General features: G+C 44.2%; 1 protein-coding gene and 1 long non-coding RNA gene across 3 annotated transcripts in view; one reads left to right on the forward strand and one right to left on the reverse strand.

Annotated features, from left to right (window-relative positions):
* Positions 1-219: 219 nt before the first annotated feature.
* LOC138689283 (uncharacterized) lies at positions 220-4,369 on the reverse strand. Its single transcript, XR_011328140.1, has 2 exons — positions 3,847-4,369; positions 220-668 (listed from the first exon to the last, which is right to left on the reverse strand). It is a non-coding gene; the product is annotated as an uncharacterized lncRNA (long non-coding RNA).
* Positions 4,370-4,685: 316 nt separating this feature from the next.
* The window catches only part of RRAS2 (RAS related 2), a 45,618-nt gene continuing 27,812 nt past the window's right edge, over positions 4,686-22,491 (forward strand). The window contains exon 1 of one of the 2 annotated variants that reach the window (XM_069803781.1): positions 4,686-5,055. In XM_069803781.1, the coding sequence (XP_069659882.1) occupies positions 4,951-5,055 (105 nt within the window). In that variant the 5' untranslated portion in view covers positions 4,686-4,950. Of the gene's footprint in view, positions 5,056-5,671; positions 5,758-22,491 lie in introns of those variants that run through there. The other variant, XM_069803778.1, reaches the window with a different exon arrangement.

Consider the following 22,491-nt stretch of genomic DNA (forward strand, 5'->3'; position numbering starts at 1 on the left):
AGCCTGTTCCGACACAGTTTATTTTACTCTTTTCTCTTGGGATGTTATTGTTTTGTAATTACAACTGGGTATAAATGCATCTGAATTGCTAAAGTAATGATAATAATTAATAAAAATTGACAATCCCATCTTAGAAAGTACAGCAAAAAAAAGGGGGGGCGACACAACACAGATAGTATTTTTCCTTTGTAGATCAATTTCAAGCCTCAGAGAAAATGACACATTTTGAAGTGTTTACGACTGACTATTTTACTGGAATAGGTAGATGCAAAAATAGATAACATTTATAAAAAGCTGTAGCTACTTGTCTGAAAATAGTTTTATTCCTTACTTAGACAGAAACTGATAAGTGTGTCCAACGAGAAATGGCTTATCTTTTCTTCTAGTTTCCGGGTGCTCACTATAATGTAACAAATAGTTCACTTTTTTTTTTTTATACACAGGAAAAATTACTGCCCATTTTATTCTGAATTAGTTCTTACATTCCTATCCCAAGGAAAATCAAATTGTTTATAACTTTTCTCCCAAGCTTCTTGTTTTATGGTTTTGAGAAAGCCAGTTTCCTCCCATCTTCTTACGGTCAGTGGTGGAGTTCTTGGTGAGAATTGCAGCACATGGATCTCCTTAGGTCACAATATTCACACGGAACAAGAGGTGATGTTTAAAGCCTGTTTGAGCAACGTAAATAAACAAGTACCACCATTAGGTACATATATAATCCTAAATTAGTGCAATAACTCAGTGTTAAAGTTACCTACCACGCTGACTCGTGTCCCAAAGATTTTTGTAACTTTTTTCTGTGATAAGCCTGTGAACAAGTTTTCTTTTAATTAAGCTACTATGTTCTCACAGAGCACTTTTTAGCTTCCAGTATGTCACTAACTGCATACACGTCTTCTAACCTTCCAAACCCACATCTTTGCCAGGCTGCCAATGTAAAATAAAGTTCTGGATCTTTCCCCCAAGCACTTCCTGAAATCTTTTTTTTCCTGTCATTATATAAAGCACCATGGTGCTCTTTCTTTTAAGCTTGCCATCTGGATGTCATTCTTGATTTTGTCTCTTTTTAAATACGCATATTCAGGCTAGACCTGAAATGACGCAGCTTCTTTCTATGTTAACGGTTCTAAAAGCTATACTTTCTTTCCCACCCGCTTCATCAAAACTTTGGCCATGTCTTCATCATCTCAAGTCTTGATATTTCAAGTTCTTCCTCTCTGTTATGAAACCCTGCATTTTCTACCTCCCTAGGGATATGCAAACTGGTGCTGCAAAATTTATTTTCCTAACTGCATGGGCCATACAAAACCCCTTTTGAATCATCTTCCCCCGCCACCTCGTATCAGTCACAAGCTGCTTGTCTTCACCTTCTAGGCACCTCACCACTCAGCCCTTCCCAGGTTAGCTGGTCTTGAAATGAAACTGGAGCGTGCTGTATCCTCATCTCCATGTCTTTATTCACACCTTGTCTCCTGAAACCAGGGCTCACAGCAAGGGCTGCTCGCGAGGGAAGACAAGGTGCCGAGTCTCTGCCAGGGCTCGGGGTGCAGGGAGTAGAGACTGGCACTTCCAGGGCTGGTTCTGCCCTGATGCCCTCCTCTGGAGGGTCCAGCTTCTGTCCTTTGACAGCATGGGGAGTACGAGACAACTGTTTCCATGTATAAAGTGCCTATTATGCATAGATGTTTGAACACCCAAGGTTTTAGACTCTCTGTATCTCTGTACTTGAGACTTTCTCTCTCTACCTATGTTTATATAACAAAGAGAAAACAAATCTTACTGGGATCTTTGCATGCAGTTAAAAAACTACAGAAAAAATGCTATTCATTAATTGCTGTCCATCTCTTGTTTTCCTCTGATCACTACCTTGTGCTTTGCAAGAATATCACTCTATTTATGAAACTGGATTCCATTAACAAAAATAACAAATGCAAAGAATTTAACAGTAACAGGTTTTTTGCAACAGAGTCTTTTTTATCGTAATGGATGATTGTGTTCATTGTTTTAATCCTTTAGCGTATCTGTCAGTGTTGTTTAAAAAAACAACAAGATTTTCTTGTAGAATTCACAAGACTGGATAGCCACATCAGAGAGAGTAGCTATTTAAAAGGATGTATAATGAAACTGAAAAAAAGGTAAGGGAAAATAAAGATGTTTGGTTTTCTATGTATCTTTAAACCAAGAAATCAGATATCCTGTTGCAATAGTTTGCATAGAGATGAGCGTGTTCTTAAAACTCACTTAAAGTCTGCTTTTCATGTCACTGCCATTCCTGACAGTGGAGTTTACTGGTTACTGTACTAATAGCCAACTATGAGACCGTAACTGTATTTTTATTAAAAAACACCTAATACTTGATAAACTAGCTGCAGTTTCACTTCATCATAGTCCGCACTTTTGATTTTTCTTAAGCGAGAGAACATAATTAAGAATTAGGAGAAGACTTGTCCTGCTGGCTTAATACTCGCAGGGGTTCCCGATCCTGACAGTGGCCAGTCAGCAATTCGTAGGCAAGAGCACCGGAACCAGGACACGTGGAAAGCAACTCGTTTCTCACAGCCACCCTGCCTTCAGGCTGCCAGAGTTTTAGAAACTTCCTGAGTCAAAACTGCGTCCCTGGTCGCTGTGCCTAGTAGCTGCTTTATGCTCTGCGACTTTGTCTAACCTTTCGTCACTCAGATGCAGTTTTGTTTTCCACAGCCCCTTGTGGCAGCGACTTCCACAGTTCCATGATTGTGTCTGCGGAAAACACTATCTTTTTTTGTTTGTTTGTTTAAACTTGTTTCTTCATACTGTCACTAGGTGTCCTTTAGTTCTCCTATTTTGAGACTTTCTCTTGAACTTCTCTGTGCTGCTTATGACTTTACAGACCTCTGTTATATCTCCCACTCACTTATCTCTCTTCCCAACTGGAAAATGTTAGACTATGCATTCTCTCATGTGTGATTTGTTCCATATTTTTGATCAGCCAGGGCAATAAGGAAATGGATGTGAAAAAGCAGCTTATCCCTACAGGAGAATACCAAGCCAACGGGGCCCGAGTCCTGGCATTCCTCTTCCAAAACTCAGCTGTGAATCCCGCTGACAAAATGTCTCCGTCCTCTCCCTCTCATAAAGTTACCCTGTCAACTCACAAGGTACCGGTTTGTTTCCTGTGTGTGGGACGCTCTTGCCCTCCACCGAGACAGAATGGGTGTTGAAAGACGTTATTCATTATGTTGCTTTTGGTTTTACAGTTTGGCTTTTTTAAGCAGAGAAGTCCAGTGAAAGAATTGCAAAGTTCAGCGTGACAAATTAGGAAATGGTGGAATTAAGATTATGGGTACATCACTGCGTATATATGGTATCACGTTAGTTCTTAATTAGCTCCACAATATGTTATTTCTCTGTGGATCTCTGTTAGTCACTGCGTCAGGCAGGCAGTGCTAACCAGTGGGGTCTGGGCCGGGAAGGAGGCTCCTGCCTGTGGGACCCTCACCTCCTTTGGTGCCGAGCCCAAATGTACGTCGAATGCGGGAAGTCTGGGTTTCTTGGGTTGCCTGGATTGCTGTCCCTGCCTCCCCACCCAGCTCTGCTGCTGTACAGGGCAAGTCCCTTCAACAGAGCTTCACAGACGGCCACTGCTTCTGGGTTTTGTTATTTTCTAGGCAGGAGGAGCGCGTCCGTCTCACAGACTTGTTGGCGTGACTACACCGCTCAGGAACGCGGTCACCACTGACTGTCATTCCGTGCTGGCAAAGGGCTGTATGCGTGTGTATGTACGCGGGTAAAATCATACAGGTACGATTTTGTCGCTATGCATCTTTTCAAAAAGGGGCAGGGGAGAGGAAGGGAAGAAGGAATTACCTGCCAGTAGGTCTACCAAGCAAAAGTTCTGCTTCTCTGTAGTGCGTGTGGCGGCCGTCTGCCGGGTGCTTTGGACGTCCAGACACATACGGGACGGTAACGCGTCCCCAGGCAGGGGGGGCATCACGGAGAGCAGCAGCCTGCCCCCGGCCGGGGCAGCGGGGACGTGAAGGGCCAAGGGGAATTCACCACAGACCGCAACCGGCGGGCGCTGACCGCCTACAGGAGGGGGTGGCCGCGGGGCTGGGACCCCCGGCGGGAGGGTGGCCTTCATCCGAACGGCCCGAACGAGCGGGAGACCCGCTCAGGCGCACGGCGACGAGAAGCCGCGATGAGGCGCGGGGAAGGGCTGGAGCCTCTGGGACCGGTTTCCCCCTCTGCCCTCCCGCTGAAGCCGGGCCGGGCACTCGCCACGCTTCGGCTTCGAGCCCCTCTGCGCCTCGGCTCGGCGCCCGTCCGTGGGGGCAGCGGTGCCTCCCCCCCGCCCCGCGGCTACGCCGAGAGGCTGGGCGGCGTCGGCGCGGCGCCCAGCGGCGGGCGGGCGCCTCAGGAAAGCCCGTGAGGACGGACACCCGTGAGGTAACGACCCTCTCCGGCGCTCTGCCCGGAGGGAGAGCGCGGAGGCGAGGGGCGACGCCGGGGCTGCCCCGACCCGCCCGTCCCAGGCAAAGAGGCGTGGTGCGCCGGGGCCGGGGCCGGGGCCGGGGCCGGGGCCGGGGCCGTGTCCCGCCGGGCCGGGCCGCCCGCCGGAGCACAGCGGCGGGGCGGTGAGCGGCAAGCCCCACCCCGCCGTGCATACCGTGGCTCTGATTAGCATACCGATGAGGAGGGCCCCGCCCCCCGGCGGCCATTTGTAGCCGCGGCGCCCTGGCTGCGGGGGCGGGCGGTGCTCCCCAGCTCGGCGCTGCCGCACCGCACGGCGGGGCGCTGCCGGCGGCGCTACTCGGGCGGCGGGGCGCAGGGGCGGCGGGGCCTGCGGCTGCTCGCCCCCGGCGGGCCCAGGAGGAGGGAGAGGAGAGGGAGAGGCGCCGGACCCGCACCCGGCGGCGGCGGCGGCGCTGCTGCTGCTGCTGCTGCCGCGATCGGCTCCGCTCGGCTTCCCCCATGGCCGCGGGCTGCAGGGACGGCCCGGGGCAGGAGAAGTACCGGCTGGTGGTGGTGGGCGGCGGCGGCGTGGGCAAGTCGGCGCTCACCATCCAGTTCATCCAGGTGAGCGGCCGCGGCGCCCGAGGCGGGGGGAGCCGCTCCGCCCGGCCGCGGCGCCGGGGCCTGGGCGCTGCCCGGCGCGCAGCGCCGAGGAGGAGCGGGGCGGGGGGGGGGCGCCGGGGCCGGCGCGGCGGGCGGCAGCTCCCGGAGGCGCCGGCGGGCGGGGAAGCGGGAAGGCAGGGGCGGGGAGGCGGCGGCGTGACCTTGAGGGGCCCGGGGCGGCGGTCGGGGCGCGGCGCCCCGGGAAGGTTCTGGAGGGCGGGAAGGGGCGGACGCCGCCCCCGGCCCGCCGGGGGCCTCCGCCGCGCCGCGCGGCTCCGGCAGGGCCGGCGCCGCCGGGGCGGGCCGCGTCGGTTCGGGGCGGGGGCGCGGGGCCGCCGGGGGGCGCCGGGGCCGGCGGCCTCCCGGGGGCGCGGGCGGGGTCCGGCCCCGCGCTCCGCCCGGGAAGCGGCGGCGGTAACCGGCCGCGGCCGGGGGAGCGGTGACGCTCGGCGTCCGGCTGCGGAACGGCCGCCCCGGGGCTGAGCCGGCGCCTCTCGGGCCGGGGCCGGCCCGGCGGGGGGCGAGGAAGGTCCTGCAGCCCCCCCCGGGGGAGGAGAGGGGCGGGCGGCGGGCGCGCTGGGCCAGCGCTGACCGGCCGTCGCCCCCCGCCCCTCCGAGATCTTCAACTTCTGGATGATTGAACTTTTTTTCTCTTCGATTTCGGTAAAAACCGTGACAGGATAGGTGATTTGAAGCGTGCGCCTCAGTCTCACGAGGAAGAGTCCTTTTTACTGGTCCGCCGCCAATTCGGCCGTACCCCCCTTATTTATTTTCATCTTCTGCCCTGTTGCTCTCGGTGTTTCTAGCGCTGCTGTGGGAGCGTTATTAATCTGCCTCTGTCTGTGCGTGGTGGAAGGAGGAGACAGCTACTTGCGTTCTGCTTGCTGGTCTTGCTGATGGCAGATCAGCAAATCTGGGGAGAATGACTTTCTGTTTGTGTTCCTTAATTCCACCGAGGAGAGGCCGTAATGCTCTACCTACCCTGAAGACGGGCTGTTTGACAGCGAGGCAAACTTGTCTTTTGACGCTTGGAGCAATGATATTCTCAAATAATGTACTGTTGGAACAGGTGATCTGATAGCAAATAGACTATTTCTTTTTTTCAGATTTTCTTCATTACTGCATGCATCCATGTGTGTGTTAGCTGTAACCGTCTGTTGAGAATTTAAGCTCTGCAGCATAGACTAAGTAACTACATAGAAAACACCACTTTCAAAATCTGGGTGCGCACTGGATAACTGAACGCTTAGAAGGTCCAGTATTGTGCAGGACATTAAAATAACTGACACTTCAGGAGAGTTAGTTCTTCGGAAATCAGTTTGAACAGTGCATTTGAGATGGGAAGGAAATGCCTGCGGTACAGGTGCCTTGTTTGTTGGTCAGGAGGTAGCTGGTCAGGTACTGGTAAGATACTGACTCGCTCGTCTGTTTGAAGGTGATGGGGCTAGAACAACTGCAGTCCTCTTGGTGTGTGGATTGAATTCCTCACTGCTTGTATGTGGAGATAATTAATTATTGTGGTTGACTGAAGCTGCTTTAGAGTGCCATTCTCTCAAACATGGTACTACTGCTTTAACGGTATTGCCTGCGTCTTCCTGTGGACATCTGAACTGGTTGTGACAGTAATGTGTGCAGCTGGACGCGGCTGCAGTGGAAAATTTTGCTGAATGGATCTCTGGTGTCCCTGGTGATGTTAAAGGCTTGTGGATAATTTTAACTTAACAACAACAACAAAAAGCTGTAATGTCTATTAAAGATGTAAGGAGGAAAAAAAGTGAGGTTCACACTTGATGCCTTGGTATGTCCATTTATTTTAATAGCAGTGAAGTCCTGCCAAGTACTAGATAGCTTCAGTATTTGAATGCTGGTAGAAGTTCATTCTTTAAAAAAAAAGCTTGAGCTACACCCCTGTAGAAATAAAAGTTCGGGCTCAAGTGCTGCAACTGACGCTTGTCTTCCAGCGAATATCTGCAGAAGAAGAACCTGTGTCTGCTTTGTCACAGGTAAGGATCTCTTCAAATTAATAGCAGAAAAAGAAATAGTTGGCTTTGAGTGTTGAGGCAACAGCACTGTAGTGTTAGGCTGACATGCTGAGGGTGAATTTTTCAAAACAACTTATTGTCAGTTTGTGTTATCTGCATCTTCTTGCCCTCTCAGCTGCTTTATCTTGAGATAAAATCTTGCCACCACAAAGTAATGTTTAGCAGAAAATTCAACCTGCTAAAAAAATGAGAAATAGCAGGGAAATAAAGACCTTCTGAGCAGAACCTCAGGTACCTTAGAGAAGAGTTTTGTATTGTTTCCATGCTTGCTATGTAGTTACAGATAATAAGAGACAAGGCTTGGTGTATTATTTATATACCATGGTATCTTCCTGAGCTCTTAAAGCTATGATGTTATCGAGTGTGTGCGATGCCTTGCAACCACTTCTGTAGTTTCTGTACCGCAAGTGTATTGCCAAATACATTGTTTGTCTTTTAAGACTGCATAGAAACTGCTCCAAATTACTTTAAAATTGATTACAAGCAAGTCACATGTTTCATTTTTGGAATTTCTTAGGATTAAGTGACAAACTTAGTTGTCTTCACTAAAATGTGGATCAGTACTAGCTCTTGTTAACATGACAAATCTTGATGTCAGTGAAGTATTTAAATTCTCTTTTGCTTCTTTATTGCTTGAGTTTAAAATATGGCTGTCACCAACTCGGTTTTAAGCTCAAAAAGGAAAGTTTCTTCTTACTGATACTAGCAAGTATTTCCACACTTGGTCTTGCTTTCCTATAATCCTCTATTTAATTTTCAGTAAATCAGTACTCAAGTACAGTTATTCTTGCTTTTACTTCAGTGCTGCTGATTATTTTCCAGTAGACAAGACTGTTGTGGTGGTAGGATATCATGGGAAAGCATGTGCTGTGATTTATGTTGTATCCTTCAAAGATGAAGAGGGGTTCATATCTGAAAATGGGAAAACTCTTCCTTCATTTCAGACAAAATAAGTAAAAAACATGAGGAACTGAGGATGTAAGAAGAACCAGTATGTCGTCTTTCTTTTGCCAGCTTCCTGATGTTTGTGCGCAGCGCATCATTTCCAGCCTTGCTTAGGTGTTGGCGGGGAAGCAGAGAGCATTCATTCTTATAACAGTAGCACCCGCTGAGGTTGGACTCCCACTTTGGTAGTGATCAGCACGTAAAGTATTCCTGTGCACGAGAGTATCAGTTCCTGAAGATCGTTGTGCCTCGTCTGAGTTGAAACAACAATGTTTTTGTAAGGAGGCTGAGTGAGCAAACCCACGTCATACAATGAAAGCCCTTTCACGTACTGGGTTCAGCATCGTTGTGCTAATTATTACAGTGCAGTGGGAATGGTACACGAGATGTAACCGGTCACTTGTGTCCCTTTTCAGAAGTTCAGCTAATAACTTGGAGAAACTTTAGAGAACAAATTAGCAGATCAAAGCTTTCAGTGGTTGGATGACTGGTGTGTTCCTCAAAATTCTTCCTCCGGGGAGATAAACACAGCTCGATATTGCTGTTGGTGGGCCAGGATTTCATCCTGGAAATATCAAATCATTTCCTTTAAATCAGGATATGATATATGAAGTTACTGGTGTCGAGTCTTGTGCACTGTTAAGACAGGAAGTGAAGACGCTTGAATTGTAGAGGAGAGTTGATGGGATCAGTCGCAGCTATAAACTTTAGGAAAGCAGCAGTGAATGAGAGTTCAACATTACACCACAGCGTTTTGTAAAACTGTAAGCGATAGAACTAAGCATGCCTTCTCTTATTTGAAACATACACAAATAATCCATCATGCTCACATCCCAAGAGGCAGAAAACTTTTAAAATGCGTTGCAGCCAGTTAACTGGCCTTCTTAGCAGGCTGAGGTATTTGGGAGTATGAGCTGTGCCGAGCACACAGCTGTTGCTACAATAGCTTTTCTCCAGCTGTCGTGCAGAGGTCTGTCACAAAATACCCCACATTCCCTTCTAACTCAGTCCTTTGTAATATTCAGGTTTCCTTGCTCAAAGGGAGTACAGCCTAGCAAATACCCAATCACCCTCTGCATTTTTTTTATACTGCAGTTGCCATTTACTTCATGCTTTGTTGTTGTTGTTAAACTGAACAATGTATAGTGAGTTTTAGCAGTATAAGGCAAGAAAGCCACTAGTGTTTTATTCTTTCAACTCTGCTCTGCAAAATAGTGGATGCTTTTGATCAAAATTGTTAAAATTATGTCACACTATTTTTCCTGTTCATAAAACTATAGCTTTTGTTTTGTGACAGTGACACGTGTATTTTTGCATACTGAGTAGACTTTGGTGACTTACAAGGATGTATTGGTTAATAAATGTTCCTAAAACCTTGAGATGGTATTGACTGGATGTAATTTAGTGTGGCTGAGTTGAGCTTAGTTTGTCAGTCAGCTTAATGTTAACTATGGGAATGCATGAACATGTTTGAAACTGCTAAAATGCTTAATGTAATATAAAAATGTATGTAGGGGTTCAGTGTTTGGGTGGTTTTTTGTTTGTTTACTGATTTAATGCTGTATTTACAATCTTAATTCTTACTGCCAAATTTGTAAAATAAAATATCTTTCCTAATGTTCTTGCTGTCAGTAACAAGCTCTGATTGGAGCTGAGCTTACCATTCTGCTAACTAGTGAGTAAAATGAGTTGGATGTAGGTTTCTTGACTCTTTAATGTTAGTATTAGACACTTGTCTGAAAGCAAGCATATATGACTTGCAGATGGGTGGTGAGCAGCTGTTCAGACTCTCTTTTTCCCTTTTTCCTTTCCTTTTCCAAGCTGCTACTTTCATAAGACTGTTAGTTCTCATTAACTAGCAATAAAGCTAAAGGTGGGTTATTTCAAAGTATCTTTTATCTCCGATATAGCTGTTGGGCAAGAAAACAGCTTGTTCTGAATTTTATGGTAAAGCTCTAAAATAGAGCAGTAAAGCAGATTGAAAAGCAACAACTGAAAATGCAGCTGGTGTTCGAGCTGGCGTGCTGGATGTTTGACAGACCCCAATGTCTTAGTGTACCACTTTTGTATGCTAGACTTGGGGGATGTGCAAATCCCTCTGCAGTTTCTAGGTATTCTGACTAACCGTTGCCGACCGTCAAAAAAATGTTCTTCAAGTAAGTGCATAAGAAAATCAAAGGAATAAAATGCCATGGATTCCAGGCTGCAGATTCATGCAGGGCTACACTAGGACTGGTATGCTTACTTTTTGATAAAGTGTGGGGCCTTCTTACAGTAAGTAGTGCAATGTAAGGCAAGGTGACGAAATACAGTTTAGGAGAGTGAGCAACTGATTGTTGGCCTCTGTTGAGGTTAAAGGTGGGAAATAAAAATCCTAATCAAAACAAAGCACTTATGATGCAGTCACCTGGAATAATAAGGGCTGCTTGTTGCAATTCTTGTGAAACTTGAACTGCTCAGCTCCTTGCTTGCTAGAGCACTGCTACCAAACAAAAGATTCATCTCGCTCCGGTTCGTTGTAGATCTTCAGCCTGGGAAACGTAGTAGATGACTTCAGGCTTAACTTGCAGGCAAGAAGGAAGCATTAAGGTTGGCATGTTAGTGTGCTGGTATAGCTAGCAATGGTATCGTGCATTGTAACTTAGCCAGCAGGGACGCCATGTATTAATGTACATATAAGGTAGAACTGAGCTGGGTTCAAAAGCTGGCATAGATTTGGAGTAGTGCTTAAATCTTGACATGCTGCTAATTCCGGTTTTGAGGAATTTACAGTCCTTTCCCAAAGTGAAATTCCTTTGGGATATCTTAAACCACACTGCAGTCAGAAAGCACCTTTCCATGCGTTAACCCCTAGCAGCGGTTGCTTGTATAGCAAGTAAATATTGACGTACCTTTTGGTTATCAGGTTGTCTTCTACTGCCACTTGCACAAGGAGTACTGGCACAGCTTCCCGGACTGCTGGCTGCTTTGCCCTTTGCACTCCTGGGGATGAATAGGCAGCCGCTGGCCCGTAGCCCTGTTCTTCCTTCCCGTGCTGGAGGGAGAAGCTTCTGCTTCTGGCTTTGGCTGGAGCTCTGAATTCCAGTGTTCAGTAGTGGTGGTAGAGGGTGGCTTTTATAAGTAGAGCCCTTATATTCAGAGAATTTTGAAGGATCTGAATGGGTCGTGTTTGTATACCTTACGCAACCTGTCTGCGTTTACCGAAAGCATTGCCAGCGCTAAAAATGTGACTGAACTCCTTGAGGTACCCGAAGATAAATACCAGCTTCATGAAGTGAAATGTAGCAGTCTTCTGGCTAGCTGGTAGGAAGCTAGGTTTTTTGCAGACCTTCCTAAATTAGTTGCTCTTCAGGTCTAGACTGGTATGACACAAGTGGATAACTTCTCTGTTGGTTCTGACGATTCAGGGGGCTTAGCTGCGCTTTGATAGTCTTGTCTTCAATTACGGCCATAAGCACCGTTAAAGGAGAATGTAACATCCATGTAAATGCAGCACTTATTATAAATGTGTCCTATTTTAAGAAGTGTGTAAAACCAGCATTAAAACTGAAATCACACCTGTAACTGTAATTGCTCTGGTTTTTGTTTTTTTTTTTTTAACTTTTCCCTGTTGCTTTCATATAACATGTCCAAAGATTTCTGCATGTAACTTTGATCAAACAAGACAAACTTTTACTGAAAGGGGTAGAGCGAATGGGATCCAGATCGAAAAGCTTAATTGTAAATAATACCGGTAAGCAATGTTTGCCTGGCAAATGGTTTGCCTTACAAAGTTGCTGAAGTTTTGTTTTGAAATACTGACAGGTAATAGTGGTAGCCTGTTACTTACGGATTTAGAGAGTTGAGTTGGATCCCAGGTGAATTATTTCTGTCTGAGCAGTGAGTGAGGCCCTTCCTATTTGTCTTGAACTCTGTCTTTATGAAGAGAGGTATGCCCTGTGATTGTGAACACATTTTTTTTTCTTGGCTTTTTTTACCTTCCGTTATTTGCCATTTTTATGTTTTGTCTCACAGCTTAAGTGTGGTTGTAGCTTTGGTCCGGGATAGCCTGTAAGGCACTCTGTGGGAACAGGTAACACAAGAAAATACTACTTTCCTCTGTTTATAACTTAATTACTTGAAGTAGATAGCAGACAAAAAGGATGTTTGCTTTGCCTTTTCTTACTGTCGTGGTTTAACTTATTCTCTTCCGATGACACACCATGCATATACTTAAGCTAGTCACATCCCCATGTGTAAACTGCCTGATACACAGCACTGCTTCTAGGTGGGACTTCCATGAGGTTAAAATTACTTTTTTTTATAGATTGCTTGCTTTTACTAGGTTGCTTCTGAGAGGGCTGGCTGGAATGCAGCGCGCAGGCTGTTCGTGGTTGAGTTAAAGAAGGTCACGCGTTCGCGTTTGAAGTGCTTGATCTTGCGACTAATCAAGCATTAGGCTGCCCGTCATTAAAGTGAGGTCAGGGATTCTTATCTGCTGCTGGAAAGGGAAAGGCTGGAGGACTTGCACTTTAGCTGTCCTTAAGTACCCGCAGAGCCTCGGACCTGAGCTGGGCAGGGATCACTGGGGGGGCTGCGGGGCACTTCTCTAGTTACCCGTGTGCTCGGCTCGCAGATGGAGACCCTCGCGGGTGGTGAAGTGCTGCGGTGAGTTCTTGTAATGTACAAATGCACTCACGGAGAAGCTCACAAAGGACTGAAAAGGAGAAGGTACCTCTGGAATGGGCTTGTGTGGAGCTCCCCAAAACCGTGATGGAAGGCAAGGGCTGCGTGCGTGGCCACGAGGCTGCTGCTGAAGCTGTGGTGGGTCGGAGCGTTGTGCCGGTGCCGCTGGCGAAACTGAAAGGCCTGGAAAGCGAGGGCAAGTTGGTTGTTTCTTTGCTTTTTAGAAGGGACAATCAGTGGGGAGCCACGAGGCTGGAGAAATGTTCTTATTCTTCAAGCCCGAAGAAACAGGGCTTTGTTGCAATTGAAGGTTTAATTTGATAAACTAGTGCTACCAGTGAGGAAAAACGCTCAGAAGGTCCCCGTGCTGCCACAGCAATTTACCACTAGAGCTATTTACTCCATGTAGTTCTCTGGAACTCCGCAAGTGATCAGAGTTAAAAATAACGAGGGAATGTTTTTACCCGGGATCGGTTACCCTGTCTGGTTCACTGTGCAGCTCTGCAAACAACTTCATCTGGCAGTTGTACACATTTAACCGGACCTGCACCAGCTTCTCAGCCGTGTCCAGAAAGTAAACTGTAGTTTCTGGTGAATCTAGATAGGAGTGAGTTCAGATGGTAGGAATGTATGCAGAAGGGCACTATTAAAGATAGCATAAAGTACTAGCTGCTAGGACCAGCATGCATTAATAATTAACTAGATGTTAGCACTGACACATGAAAGTGCTACAGTTCAAGCAAAAAAAAAAAATAGCGTAACACTAATAACTAAAGTACTCTACAAAGAACTTTATGCAGAAGACCTGTGAGAAGCATTATTGCTCAGCAGGTTAACCTTAGTGTGTGTCACTTTCCTCAAGTCTTTTAAGCCAGAAAAACTTGAGCTTCCACACAACTTACAAGCAAATTATTTTTCCAGTCCTGTTCTGAGTATTCTGTAACTCTAGTGATATAATATGTTGACTCACTAGTTGTATTTGCTAGGAAAAGGAGAAACGTTAAAATCACTGCAGTTACCATTTTAAGTTTTTCTGACAAAACTAACTTGCTCAGCTCATATCACAGAGCATCTTCAGCATTCCTCATGTAAGCAGATATGAATCTATAAACTTGCAAGCAAATCCGAATATTTTGCTTCTTATGTGGTAAGTAGACTATGAAATGGTAGGATGCTGGTGATAAATATGTGTGAAAAATCTGGCATCTTTGGGTAGAAAAGTTATCTGCTAAATTTCTTCTGTTACTAGACTTACTCTATGTAAGGAAAGTAAGTAGGATTACAGTAATATGTACTGCTTGAGGTAAGGGGGTTTCTAAATTGTATGTTCCTAATAGTATTTCTGCATTTATCTCTCCTTTTATAATCATGTGTACAAAGCAGTTGTTGATAATATACTTGTGTATGTGCTACCAACTCTACTACTTAAGAAAAAGATCCTGTTAAAAATGCGTACAATGTTTTTCTCTACTAGCTCACACTAAGAAGTCATCATTAGCAAAACCTGATTAGGTAACAGTGATATATTTAAAAGGATTCTGGCTTTGCATGACCCAGCATTACTCAGAATGCAATTATGAGTGTATTTTAATTTTGTCTTGCAATTTCAGTTTCTGCTTAGGATCTTTTTCTAGCAGTTTGTCTTCAAAGTTCTCCAGAAACATACTATCCTTGCCCTTGCATCTTATTCTCCTGCCTCACATCCCAATGTTACCTGAATCTTGACTGCGTGTCCTGATTGAGATTTCCAGATACAAATATACATGCTGTATCATTTTGATTTCGTATACTTTGACTTTCCTTTAACTGATGTTGCTCCTCCCTGTGAACCAGGTTCTCACCCTGCTGGGAGTTCTCAAGATCCTGCTTGGGGTCTTAAAATATCATGGGTGGAGACAATATCCTCCTGTGCTCAGCAGCATTCCTAGTGCTGCAGTGAATTTGGAAAACTTGTCAGTAGGTTGTATGCCGTGATAAACAATTTCCAGACCCTCAAGTTTGAAAGTAAACCTGTGAGGCCAGAATCCTTCCTAGCACATAAGCATGGTAAAACAACTCTACGTTCTTAAAGCCAAATATGTCTTGCCTTACTGTCTGAGAGTATTTAAATGAGAAGTTTTATATCTTATTTCTGTCTCTGTAGGGGTGAGATGTGTGTGTAGTGGGATGTTTTTTTGTTTTGTTTCTAGAAATGAAGTGTTCTGCCTGTGGCATCCAGTGGATGGACTACTTTGAGTATCCTGCCTTGCTACTTTTAATGCTGTCTCTTAACAGGTTGTCACCAACCAACGGTGCTGTTGACTGCTTAGCTTTGGTTCAGGTGCTTGTGCTTCTAGCTCTTTCAAGTCCTGAAGTCTCTTTCCATAAACTAAGGGAAAAGATATACTAAACCGCTGTACAGTCTTATGAATGGTTTAACTACTTCTCTAGCTTTTGGTGCAATATTATGTTGTAGAAGTGATACTACCAACTGCCAAAGTGCAAAACCTTAAAGCTGTCATCTTCTTTGATTGCCGCAGTAACTAAACGTTGAAGCTGTATACCATACCTGGATTATGGGAGGATTAATCATCTGGAGGCGCTCCAGAATCATCAAGAAATCATCAGAAGGGAATTGGGCCGCTCACTGTAACTTCTTGAGCATGATTTTAGCATTAAATGTTACATGAAAACAGGTCTTCAGCAGTAGAGGTAACTTAAGATGGTTCCATTTCCACCGGTTAATGCAGTTCATAACTTGCTCTGTTACATTGCTTCAGCCAGTGGGGCGACCCTGTAAAAAGGATCACAAAAACCCGGGTACAATTCTCTGTAGCTAACGTGGACCAGCGCAGTTATGCCGAGACCCATGAGCAGGCAGAGTGGGGGAGGGATGGGATAGGCAGCAACTTCTGCAGTAGGTTAACCACTGAAGAAGAAGTGTGTACAACTGCGTGAAGTCTTGTGCAACGGGGGGGAAGCTAACCTGTTCCAGCTCTGCTCGAGATGGAGAATGAGACTTAAGAGTGGTTGCTCTTACCGTGTAGAGCAAACACAAGAAGAGCTGCAAAATGCCTCCTGTGTATAAGACTGATGAGTGACTCCTCTTATCTGATAAGAGGGTGTTCAGCTGAAGTCTCTCTGACTTTAGACTGTGTCACATCAGCTAATGGAGCAAGAGGCTTGATTTCTTTCAGGTTCAGCTGAAAATGTCAAGGCGGCTCTGAGGCTTCAAGCTATTGTGGTCTCCTGACTAGTCTAGCTACGGTAGGTGCCTGTGCATCTCTGAGACCACTAAGGCTGAAGGTTAGTTACTGCCTGTCAGTGGGTTAGCTCTTTGATCCCCTCGGGTACTGGTTCTGAGAGCATTACTTTGTGCAAGGAGACATTTTAAAATTGAATGTTTTACTATTAACAAGGATGTTCAAATCTGAAAAATGTCTGAATTCCTGTTTCTGTGGCCTAAATCTACTAAACTGTAGAAAATGTTTTGTCTCCTGCAGGGTTTCTGCTTTGTTTCGATCTTGCTGGAAAGGTAGACTCAAATATATTGATGCATACATCTCAACTTCTTTGAATTTAAAACAGACACTTGAAAGCTCAGCTTTTGAAGTAGTTAAAGATGCTTTTTTTCCTTTTGCTATCTGGAAGTTTTTGCACCTATTAGGATGAATATAGTGTGTATCAGGTAACTGAAGGATTTGATATTTTTTTTTCTGTGGAACTAATTTTTAGTCGTGAACATTCTACAAAGGTTGATGAAATTCACTAGTATTTGTAAATTTGAAATTGCCCAGTGTCTATGTTGGTGGAACTGTATGGGAAGAGAGCCTCAGATCTGAAGTAGTTGATGTCTGCGTCCCAATATTATCTGCCTTCTTCCGAGTAGGTTACATTCCACACATTTTTAATAGTGGCTTCCCCTCCTCCATAGCTGCTTTGACTTGTTTTGTGGGAGGACTTGAATATTTCGACTGACACACCAGAAGCCTTCTCCCAAAAAAGGGAACTGATAATAGAGTTGTTCACTTTGAGCAGAATTTGAAAATAATCTGATCTGTGCTGCCTGGATGTCTGTTCAGTGGAATTGTGACCTGGGGTTTTGAAATCCCACTGAGTTAGGGATTTTGCTCAAGGCTTAAGAGCTTGGGATTTTTCTAGTTTAAAAGCTAAAATTGCACCTTGAAATTCTGTGTTCTGTGTATTTCTTCAATTTACAAATATTCTGCAGAAAGTGAACAAAAGCCCTGCATCTCTTGATGTGATCTCCTGAAAAAGATGCTGGCTGCCTCCCTGTGCGAGTGAAGGTGGTGATCTGGAAGAATTTGTTCAGGGTGGTTGCAGAAGATGAATAATTTAAGCTGCAGCTACTTGCTTCAGACTAGATAATTGAGACTGAGTTTTCTAACAGCTGAACAGCTTATGTTAAAACTTAAAAATTTCCTGCAGTGCATGTACTTTAGCTAGCTGTTTTGCACATGAGTACTTCCATGCCAGTTGAGTAGCCCTAGAAACTTAAAAGTCCCTCAGGTTTTCCCCAGTGCTAGTAGTTATTATGAGATGCTACTGTGATTGCCTAACACTATTCAACGAGGTATTTATCATCTTTCTGTAACTTCTTCCTTGAATGGATTATGATGTCTCTGGTCTCTCCTAGATCTAGAAAATACATGAAGTGTGGTTAGTGAAAAAGGGACTTGTGCTACTTGATGCTCCAGGGCAAAACCTCAGGTGTATTGCTAGTTCTGTTACTGCTGAGTGAACACCTCCGAGTTGGAGCGCTGGCTTTTTGTCAGCTTCCATGCTAGTGCTTTTCAATGTGTGCTGTCACAAACCCGTGGCTGCCTGCTCTCCTAGCAGCGGGCTACCATAGTGATTCGTAGGAAAATATCCCTAGATTTGTTTTTATGTCTTTATCTTTAGGATCTGACAATCACTTCCTAAACCTGAAGCACATAGGCCATCAGTGCCAAAACATGTTTGAAGAGGACTTTGTTGTAACTCTGCTTTCTTTCTAAAAAAAACCAACCCCAAAACCAACAATGTATTAGTGTGGTCTTGATTCTGTTCAACAAGGTTGTAATGTGTATGGCCCATCTAATCAGTTTTGAGTTTTGGTCATTATGAAAGGTTGCTTTTAACACATGCACAGGAAATTAGTCTAGAACACTTATGATTTAAATTAAAACACTTTCTAATGCTGGAAGAAAGCTCAGAAGAGAAACTATTTGCCTTTAATTGGTAGCATCCACTCTGTCCTTGTAAATAACATTAGCTTTTCTGCATGTTAAAAGCTGGCAGAGCTGTGTGGTGGTAATGGTGTGTTCAGAAGTATGTTCACACTTCACGATGTAGGAGTTAACCAGCAAGAAGATAAGCTGTTCTGAAGGGTTTCTGCTTGTCATACTGATGTCCTGCCTGTCCAGAGACTTCGTCTATGATTACTGGAAATCTGAATAACACTGAATAGTCCATTATTCTAAGTATGATGAAGTTGAAGAACCTGTTTCTAATCTATAAAAATGAGAGAAACTACTGTGCTTTCCTGTGGTTTTGGTGCAGAAGGCTGGCTGCCTGTGCATTCCACGCTCTGTTTTCTCTTCACTGAATGCCTTTACCACAAGATCACTGGTCGGTAGAATATGGGAGCGGAAATAGCAGTAGTTTTTTTTTTTAAAAAAAACACCCCAAAACAAAACCAAAAAAACCCAACAACAAAAAAACCCTTCTGATCAAACCCTGTGCATTCTAAAACCTTCTTCTGAAAGTAAACAAATTGAAGGTCTTTGCACACTGCTCACACATTTTAAGATGGCATTCACTGTACTGCTATCTCTTTATACCTTTAAACAAAACATTTGCATAAGTTCTTTTCTCAAGAAAGCAATCAAATAATGATGTTCTCTACTTAACATCGTACTTTATTGTGTGTCTCTGTCAGACCAGGGAAGAATACTGCACATGACAATTTAAATTTAGATGTTGCTGTATAGATTATTTTCTTAATGCAAGTGAGTGCTTTTAGGTGATGGAGTGAGTTCTTTCCTTCAGCACAAGATGTTTTAAGCTGTGTTCCCTACTAGATGTACAATAAGGCCACTTTTTCAAGCGCTGCTAACCTGTTACAATACTAAAGGTGCTGCTGCATGCAGTGAATTTGACTAGTTTGGTATGAGTTCCTCACTTCTGTACATGTTAGGAATTGGGCTCAGGTAATTTATTTATTAGCTGCTGAGTTTCTATCAATGTGAGCTTGCTCAGAGAGAGGAGAACTTGAATTTGTTTTGTTTCTAATGTTTTTGTTTGGGGACTTCACAATTGCTCTATTTCATGCTACAGAAAGTCCTGGGCTGCCTTCTTTCTTCTTGCACTTTGCATGGGATAGCTAATTCTTCTGGTGCTGTGCCTTCTGCACTGTAGCGTCAGCTTCCACTTGGATTATGGCCTCCAGAAATGAGGTGAGGAATGGATGGATCGCTTTGGAGCGGTCCAAAAGGCAACTAAGAGCGGCAAGGTTACATTTCAGGAGTAACAGCTTCCTTCCTGGAAAACTGTATGGGACCTGTCAAGTTGAAAGACTGTAAACTAGCATACTGTAGCTGATTATGGCATTTGGTAGTGGAAATTTGTCACGTTAAGATGATAACCGAAAAGGGTCTGCCTTGTAAGTCACTATTAGCCTGTGTAGAAATCTGGTACTTTCTTTGCTCTTTGTTGGATTCATACTAGCATTCTCTTTTCTGAGCTTGCTATCTGCTCTAAGAATACTGGTATAAGTAACTTTTTTGTAAAGGCAAAATATCTCAGCAATGAACAAATTACTGAGTTGCTCTTGTGGCAGTGGCTGTTCATGGAATCTGTCCTGAAGAAGGTAGCTTACTTCATTGAAGATTTGTTACAAGTTAGTAATCATAAAATCAGAGAGTGATAGCAGCAGGTAGTGAAACCAACTTGTCTTAAGTGGAGAAACACGACTAGCATGATGGAGTTATTTTTCATCAGCCCTTGTCCTTCCTCACTTTGATCATACTTGTACATGGTTTAGATAATGTTTACTGATGCTTTTCATGACCTATATTAATCTGATGTGCACCTGTGTTTTCCAGATAGTGATGCTTTTCTCCTCAACTGATGTCTGTAAAGTAATATTATATAGAGAAGTCAGCATGTATCCTCTAATGCAAATGAAGTAAATCATGTGATCTGGCTGCTCTGTGTAGCTCGTAAGTTTAGAAAACAAGTTTATTTGAGAATATATGTAAATTCTTTGTAAGAATGAGAGCACACAGGGGACAGAAGGGAAATCACCTTGCTGGAAACCCCCAGAGCAAAACTTGACTACATGCTGTTACTAAACTGAATTATCTGAATTTGAACCCTTAGTTTTTAAGTTCACACCTTTAACAAGCCTAAAAATCCAAAAGCCTACCAGTCTTGAGGATGGGATGATGAACTGGTCAACATGAGTACCGTGTAGGAGAATTAACAAATGCTTTACATTGTTAGTGGTGTGCATCCCTTATTTTCCCTTAAAACTTGAAAGCCTGCTAAAATACAAGATTGTGTTTTATTCAAAACAGGAGCAGCAAGAGAGGGAGAGAATAAATGAATCTATTCAAGTGAAATTTGGTAAAGAGCTGTCCTTGAAGGTTTGTGGGTGACTCTGAAGGTTTAGCTGTGTCCCTTGAATAAGAAATGCCAACAGAAAACTGGGCTCAAATGTGTTTAAATAAGCATAGAAAGTTACAGTGTTGCAAAAGAATGAGAAAAATATTTTGCTTCACTGAATTGAGCTGACGTCTGTGGAGTGTAAACTGGTAGTGCTTCTGCCCTCTTCTAGTTGGGATGGGGCATTTTCCTAAAGCAAAGCATGTGAAAGAATAAGATACCATCGGCAGAAAGGAAAGACCTTTGGGTGAGGGGAGCCTGCTGAGCTTCGGGACACCAGCAAAGGCGATACTAGAAATACCCTCTTGGAAGGGTTTGTGTGTCTAGTGTAGTGCAGGCGGGCTCCCTGTGGTTTTTAATGTGAGGGATAGGGAAGGAGCAAGGGAAGAATGCAAAAAGGAGGATGAGCATTTCTAGATCGGATGGGGGTTTGGCATTGTCTCAATGGTCTTTAAGTTCTGTAGGTTCATTTAATGGTCTCCAGAGAGCTTGCTGGTATACTGGAGGAAGAGCATTTTGATGATAAAGCCCTATTTGCAGTATTAATTTGCTATCCAATTACTTAAGCAAAGATGTGTTTATGAGCTTTAGATGGCAGAACCATCTGAGAACGGCTGTCTCAGTGCTGTGCTATCACAGCATGTGTGGCTAGGTTAATATTTGGAGCACTTGCGCTTCAAACAATGAATTGCAACATCTGTAGTTTCATGAGAAAAGCTCTTCACTGTAGAGCTCAGGTTTTGCCAGAGCATCCAGCTCTTCAAAGAAATAAAGCACTGTTTCCTTTTAGCAGTTTTTTTTGTGCTTCTGAATGAGACTGTCTATAGCATTTGCTCTCAATTTGATCCTTAAGCTCTCCTTCCCCGTGGAGGAACCTCACGCAGAAACTGTGGGTAGACAGCTATTCTGGAACCTGCTCTAACATACTGCTGGAGAGGATGTTGGAGAAGAAAATACTAGACATTGCTTTTCGGTGACCGTAAGGTCTACGGGGCTCAGGCAAACGCTTCTGGCTCAAACTGCGAATTCCCTAAACAATGAGGGTTCATCTGTGGATATAGTGTTTAATGCAAATCATGTTTTTATCTGTTACTTAGAGTCAGCTCTACCATGGGAAGTGGTGCTGCTTGGTGTAAAACTGCTCCAATCTTTCATTTGCCTTCTTTACTGCTACCATAAACGGCCATACTGTAAAAACATTTGTTGACTGTGTGTGGTGTTTGATTATGGAGCGCCTCAGCTGAATGTTTGCTTGCAGTTTCTTGATGTGGTTCGTAATAGATGTGGCTTTTTGTAATGTGAAAGTAGGTATTTGCACGTAAAATTATAGTTCGTGGCATCGAGTAGTGTGAAGCAGATCTTAACATGAGAACAAGTCTGCTAATGCTCATCTTTAGCATACTATGTCGCTGGGTTTTGTTAATTGTAGGAGGATGGTGCCTTACATGAGATGCATTTATTTTTTTGCCTTAGTTATAACAGCACTTGCTTTGGGGGTAATTATATTCTCACTAAAGTAAAACAGTCCTTGCTGTTAAGATAATAAATTCTGTAAAAGTGTAAAAGACAGGATTAACACCTAACTCTACTTAACGTCTGCAACATTAACAACGTTAGACAAAATCTTGGTTATCTTTATCTTTTTGTATTCCATGCAGTGTCTACGATCATTCCAAGCAAAAAGTAAGCTGCCTCTGAGTTTTCTACATGTTTCCCTGTCTTGTGATTTTGGGGTGGTGCTGACTAAGACTGGTACTGCACCTGCAGGTGCAGAGACAAAGGGGAAGAAACACTGTGGTTGGTTTTAGTATAAGCAAATGTTTTGCTGGTAAATACGCCTTTTTTTTTTTTAGATGGAAATTGATGCTTGCTTAAATATGTAGACTGAATATTGTAGGCAAAAGCATTTTTACTAAAATTTGAGAACATAAGCATGTTTCCAATTGATACTCTTTTGACTTTAAAATCTAAAGTTGCTGAGGCTGAAAATTCTGGCACTGCTTAAGAGAGTTTGAGTTGTGCTTACTGGGGCTTTAGGATCTCTTCCCTGTAGATCAGCTACCAAGCTAATTTTAGCAAGACAGTGCTTGTAACCAGT

This window comes from Haliaeetus albicilla, chromosome 16, assembly GCF_947461875.1.
Source record: "Haliaeetus albicilla chromosome 16, bHalAlb1.1, whole genome shotgun sequence".
Lineage (NCBI taxonomy): Eukaryota > Metazoa > Chordata > Aves > Accipitriformes > Accipitridae > Haliaeetus > Haliaeetus albicilla.